This window comes from Macadamia integrifolia, chromosome 5 (assembly GCF_013358625.1).
Source record: "Macadamia integrifolia cultivar HAES 741 chromosome 5, SCU_Mint_v3, whole genome shotgun sequence".
NCBI lineage: Eukaryota > Viridiplantae > Streptophyta > Magnoliopsida > Proteales > Proteaceae > Macadamia > Macadamia integrifolia.
Genome location: NC_056561.1, coordinates 28,917,750 through 28,924,420, shown reverse-complemented (window position 1 = coordinate 28,924,420; position 6,671 = coordinate 28,917,750). Strand labels below are relative to the sequence as shown.

The window sequence follows — 6,671 nt, the reverse complement described above, 5'->3', positions numbered from 1 at the left end:
TCACGAATCTAATAAAATTATGGATGATCGATTTGTACCTTTCACCTAGTATGCTGAAGATGATTGATGTTGGTCACTCCCACTTTCGCTCTCTTGGCTTGGCTATGGATCTTCTACAGCCCCTTAAACCTCCTTGGTTCTCTCACTTTAGTGGTAAAGTGGGGAAGAGTGAATAATGGTTGTAGGGGCCCAAAACCTAGTATTTATAATACTGTCCTGCACTCAAAACCCTAAACCACAATGGGTTGAGCCAGCATATCCCTAACTTGAGAGTGGACCAGTTCATGCAATTTGACTCTCACCCATTTAATTAACTCGAATAATTAATTTAGCCCATAAATCCAACACTGAGTTGTCCTTTCTTCTTCTTCTTCTTTTGCTTTTGAATTGGGGCAACGTAAAGTGCGTCAGTGTGCCAATGTGCCAATGTGCATCCGACAATCAGGAGTGCATGTCCAAGTGGTGCCACTCGTATGATGCACTCTGGGCGTATGGGGCACTAGAGGGGATTCATGTCCAAACATTAGTCCCTCCCTCCCTCTCTTGTTCTTATGCTTCTTGTGCTAACAAGTATTTAGACAAGAAAGTTGTAGCTCTTGTTCGTTTTCAAACTGATCAAACAAAGCAATCTCCATCTTAAATTCTGTGTTCTATATATAGGAAGTCAATTCACTTGCCCATCTCTTGTTGGTCTTTCTTATCCTAGTGTGTTAATAATGGCATTTATGTTAATACTAAATAGTTATTTAGCCATACTGTCATATTTGTGATTAATATGTGTAGTGTAGGAGATGATCCTTACACAAGCATTAATAGGATCTTGCCTAAACATTTATGAATCACAAATTTAACAATAAGGGAATGACGCAAACTGTTCATCATCGACTGTGAAGAACTCGCCAAGGATATAGGGTAGGATATCGGTATCAGTATCGGTATCGGTATCGGTCTCTGTCGATACCGATCAAAAGGGGATCAGATCTGTGGGTATCAGTCAATTTTGCCCCTACTTTTTATAAAAAGTTTTAATTTTTTACCATTTTACTCCTAAAATGGTCCGGATCAGTCTAGGATCGGGGACGATCTCAGTCGAAACCGATCCGATTCGGTCGATCCCAAACCGATACTTGAAACCATGGAACTCGCCGCTATTATTCCTCTTATTGTATCATGATTTCCACTACAACATCCACAAATACAATAGATTCTCTAGATTTCTCCCACTAACTCCCCTTTAGGGGTGTCAATGGGTCGGTTCGTTTCGATTTCGATCGGGTTGAATCGGTTTTGGTCTAGGAATAATGGAAACCAAAACCAATCCGTTAAGGAGCTTCTGTTTTTGGTCGATTTCGGTTTCGATCCGATTTGGTTTTGGTTTTTCAATATCGGGTTAATACCGGTTTAAATCGATTTATTATTGGACTTGAACCATAATGAAATCTTACACTCATAACTTTAGTGACAAGATTTGACAAAAAAAAAACACTTTAAATTTATGATTAAATCATGATTTATCTAACGAAAAAAAAAAACACTTTAAATTTATGATTAAATCATGATTTATCATTGCAAGGGAAAGATAACTAATTTGAAACCAATGGATACCAAATTACTAGGATGATAACTAATACTAAAATCACAAAATGAACCCTATTATCCAAGCATTCATTTAACTATCCAACTAGTTTTGTATAGTGAACAAGGAAATCAATGGAAGCATTATTACAATTTACAAATCAAATTCTCTTTTCATAAACCTCATATTCAATGAGTTGTAACAATTCCTTACAATAAAAAATATTCTCACTAATATTGTAAAAAATGGATAGTCAGTTCACCAATTTATAATCTCATAATCATTTATTTTTATATCGGTTTCATTCAATTTGGTTTTGGTTTGATTATTGGTAGATTCGGTTTGGATCGGTTTTCATCCGATCCCAACATACCTCAGTCCAAAACCAATTCAATAAGGATCGGTTTGGTTCGGTTTGGGCTTTTTTGGTAGTTCGGGCTAGGTTTTGATACCCCTACTCCCCTTAATGCTTTTTTGGTGATGCTCCAATAATGAGAGTAATATTAGGGTAGAAGTATTACTGGTATGGCCATATATTGACAATATTATCTGATCAGCAATACACATCAACATATTCATAGGCCATTCTAATTCTCACTGTTAATTACCTCAATTGTCGGAAAATAGAAAAATTAAGATGCCACTTTATGTCTTACAGTTTTCAATGTCAACTCTGATGTTTCATTGTATATACCAGTATCATGTGACTATCCTTTATTATGTATACAGATCTTCTAGAGCCCTTGGAGTAACACATCACTTCTGTATCAATTGATTCATAGCTATCACTCCTCTTCCTTTAAGAATACCCCATAATTCTTTCATTTTTTTTTTCACCAATGAATTTCATTATCATAAGCATCCCCTTTAAATTCATAATTATTAATTGCTCCCATTGCTTCACATTTTTTTCATAACTTCCTGCATTATTCTATTGTATATTAATCAATTCTTAAATTTTCATGATCTTCAATATTCAAAAAATTTATAATCTCATATCACATACACAGTTTGATCTCATATCACTCACAAGTCACAAATCTGTTAATAGCTCCAATATCTCCACTAATCCACCTACTCATGCATACACGATAATTCCCATATACCCATATCACATATAAAATGTATTATTATTTTTTTTTCTTAATTGTTCCATATCCGCTCTCAAGTCACTTCCTATTTGATTAAAATCCTAAAATTGAGGATTCCCATTAATTTGTATGTTATTCCCTAGAGTACATAAGTATCATTTTCCCTAGTTTCATAGTAGGTCCCATTCTTCTATGCATCACAGCCTACTATATCAGAGGCTTTCTGGGAAAAATTTCCTCCAGTGGTTGTAGGCACCTAATTTTGTCACCCTCTCCCAGCTATGATGACTCACGAATTGTGGAAACAACCTTTATTTTCAATCGGTAGAAAGATGAATTTTTGAGGTAATCCAAAGTCGAAAAAACCACCCTCACATGAACCCAAGAAACCTTAAAACACAAAGCAATATTTTGGAGAGAAGGGGTCAAATTATGGTACAGTATATACTAAGGAATCAAGTCCAAGTAATTGTACGGATAGATGGTGCTCGAAACTACGATTCCAACGATATATGATATGCCAAAGTCAGACCATTGGATCTCCCACAATCGTCTCTGAAAGTTGAACCCTCTACAGGCAGTCAAATCATAATCTAATGTATTCTTGGAATATACCCTCGTGGTCTGTGAAGCATTGGTGGCCCCATGGAAAAACTTCATATGACCACAAGCCTCGTGGCCCCGCGAGATATTTGGCGTTCCCACGAACAAACCCCACCTTAGAAGTGTCTAAAATTGGTAGGGCAGCAAAATTCCCTCCTTGGAGTCCGAAAAACTATAAATAGCCCATTATTCACTCTTCCCAAAGCACTCATGGTAGATCTACCTACCCCCTCCCTTTTGGTGATTTGGCCCTCTTGTTAGCCTTCCCCCTTGCAAGCCTCTTGTTAGCCATCCCCCTTTCAAGCCTAGTCTCTTGTTAGCCTTTCCCTTTGTGAGCAGTCCCTTCCTAGCCTTTGCAAGCCGAACCTCTGTCAAAGTCCTAGTCTAAGAACTAACCATTGTAAGCCAAACCTCTACCGAAGTCCTAGTCTAGGAACTATCATTTGCAAGCTAAACCTCTGTCGAAGTCTTAGTCCAAGAACTATCCTTTACAAGCTGAAATTTTATCGAAGTATCCAAAGGAATAGAAAGAAATCACAAGAAAGTCAGAATTTTCTGAAAGAGAAAGCTAAAGGTTGAGGCCACTTTCTCCCGAGCTGGGAGAACTCGAGAGACGATCCACATTCATTTTAGCAGGGGCCCACCCCTCTTGACCCAGAACAGGGGTCAAGCTTAGGTAAATTTCCTACCTAGTCAACAAGATGTAAACCTTCTATTTATATTGTGGTAGTGTACATATTAAATAATTTAGTATTGCATACGATATAGGAATAATAGCGGAAAATGTTCATTCTTTAAGCATCTATAAGAAGACTGGTTGGACCAGGTGGATTGGATGCCTAACAGTCTAACTCCTTCCCAACTCCATAACCTGACACGTACCCCGTTCTCTGGACCAGACCAACTTCTGGGCCCTTTCCTCAGGGATCGGGCCCACCATTGGCTCCTTGGCCCTTTACCCTAGGTGGCGAATCCAAATTTTCTTCATGATCCCCAATCCCCATATTGGTCAATTAGATCACCAAACCCTAGAAAAACCCCAGCAATACCCCGTGAACAAGGGCAGAGCTCCGGCTGCTACCCTCACAGTGAAGACTCCACTAGGGAAAATATTGTCAAGCTTCCTAAACTAGATGCTACCTTTGAATGAAAGAACATTTTTTCTGATAACTTGTTTGATCATGTGGCATAGGTCCACCACTTACTGACAGCAGACTAATGGGGCAGTGGAGGCAGCCAACAAAAACATTAAAGTGTTCCTTCAAAAGATGGCAGAGACCCACAAGGATTTGACCGATAAGCTGACATATGCTTTATGGGCATACCGAACTTCCATAAGATCTTCCACAGGGGCAGCTCCTTCCTCCTTAGTTTATGGTGTGGAAGCAATGTTACCTATAGAAATCCAGGTACCATCACTCAGGGTACTCCTTGATAGTCAACCTGAAGGAGAGTGGGTGAAAGTCAAGCATGATCAGCTCAATTTCCTAGATGAGAAGCGGATGAAAGCCATGGATATCTTGAAGAGGTATTAGCAAAGGGTGGCTAGGGCCTTCAACAAGCATGTGAAGCCTCGTCAGGTAGAAGAGGGTGAATTGGTTCTCCGAGAATAGAGAGCTCCCATTTATGACCCAAGAGGAAAGTTTAGGCCAAGCTGGAGCGACCCATTTACGATCAAGGAGATATTACCTAGGAAGGCCGTAAGAATCATGGATCTTGACAGAGATTTGGTGTCAGGATTAGTCAATATGGATCAACTCAAGAAGTATTATATCTAGAGTGAAGCACTGAACTACGCCAGACCTGATTCCTCATAAGGAATGCATAGGCAACCTGATGTATGAAAGTGTGGTCTCAAGAGCCTCAAAAAATAAATAAATAAGGAAGAAGAAAAGAGGGGCAACAGATTCCCAAATTAATGGCCAGAATACCTAAAAGATCATCTCTGCTTCATTCCCCCAATGATCTCCATTTGGCATTTGATCCTTAGGTCACTTTCTTCCACTTGTGATCCTTCAAATTTTTCGAGTTCAACCTTGTATAGAATCACCATTTGGCATCAGTTATCAAGGCCAGTTCATTCTCCACCCTTGATTTGTCTAAATAAGATAGTAAAATGAATAAAAGTGATAGAAGTCTTGTTGATTCTTAAGTATTTGAGCACTGCTAAAAGTTGTTTCTAATCAATTGGGACAATTGCAGGGACGAATTAACATGGGCTCTTTAGATGAAACATTCCGGAAGCGGACATTGAAGATAGACAATGAAGAACCACATGAACATCCGCAAGATTGGATGCATAATGTTACATCATGGTTTGCTGCCACAGGCACCTTAGTACTGGGATATGGAACTCCATGTGTTCAGGTCTGGAATAGTAGAAATATGTCCCTCTATAGAGGAGTTCAGAGCTTGCTTACTCTCCCCTCTTATGGGAAGGTTGTTCTACCCCTCACTGAAGTAATACTACTTTGAAAGGATCCAAGATTTCTTTGGGTGGAGCAAGGAAGAGATGGCATAGTTTGTAAGCTATGGAAAAATTGACATCCTAAAAGTGTCAAGAGCATTTACCATATCCCCACCATAGGACGGAGTTTGTCGTTAGCACTGGATCAACACATATCTTTTCTGTATGATAGCACAGTATCCTATGCATGCCTGGGTGAGGAACACGTCCCGTCATTATGGAAGTTGTGAAGCAGCTGAAGGAAGGATGCGATTTAGTCCCTACCATTTTGGCCGAACTGTTTCGAGGAATTGATGAGATGAACTACATAGGCGAATTCGGAACAGACCATTACTCAGGATGTCTAGCCATATTCTAGCTATAGTTGATGGAGTGGTTGCAACTACTAAAACACTTAAGAAGTAACCAATTGAAGGTGACACATTACTAGGACAAGTGGGAGATTCTAAAATTTGAATATATTACTGATTGGGCAGATACCTATAAGGAAAGACTCAGAAAATGTGAACTAGGATTGTAATTGGTGGCACAGACTAACTTCTTGATGAAGACCCCTGGTAGCAACTAAGTCAGGTTGATGGGTCTAGCTCACACTTCATTTTACCTCCCCTCATACATCATGCAACAATATCGGCTTCCCCAAGGAGAACCTGAGAAGATTGAGAATTTTTATCCCCCGCAAGAGTTGACGACACATGTTGTTCGTTTCATTGCTAGGGTTTGGAAAATGTAAAAAGGCAAGACCCCATGTTTTATGTTGAAAGACTTATCAATTGAATTAAGTTTGGTTCAATATGGTTCACTCTGATATTAGTTCACACACTGTCATGTGAAATCTAAGGGATAGAATCGTGCATTATCCACAACAATGGCATAACGATAAAAATGAAATCTAACTAAAATCATGTGCATTGTTTAAAAAAAATAAAAAAGA

At 39.0% G+C, this 6,671-nt stretch overlaps 1 protein-coding gene across 1 annotated transcript in view; it reads left to right on the top strand.

The window, feature by feature from the left end:
• Positions 1-5,745, top strand: part of LOC122077992 (dynamin-related protein 3B-like) — a 16,267-nt gene extending 10,522 nt beyond the window's left edge. Inside the window, exons 9-10 of the mRNA XM_042643872.1 lie at positions 4,621-4,679; positions 5,473-5,745. Coding sequence (XP_042499806.1) covers positions 4,621-4,679; positions 5,473-5,745 — 332 coding nt within the window. The remainder of the gene's footprint in view (positions 1-4,620; positions 4,680-5,472) is intronic.
• The last annotated feature ends 926 nt before the right edge of the window (positions 5,746-6,671 follow it).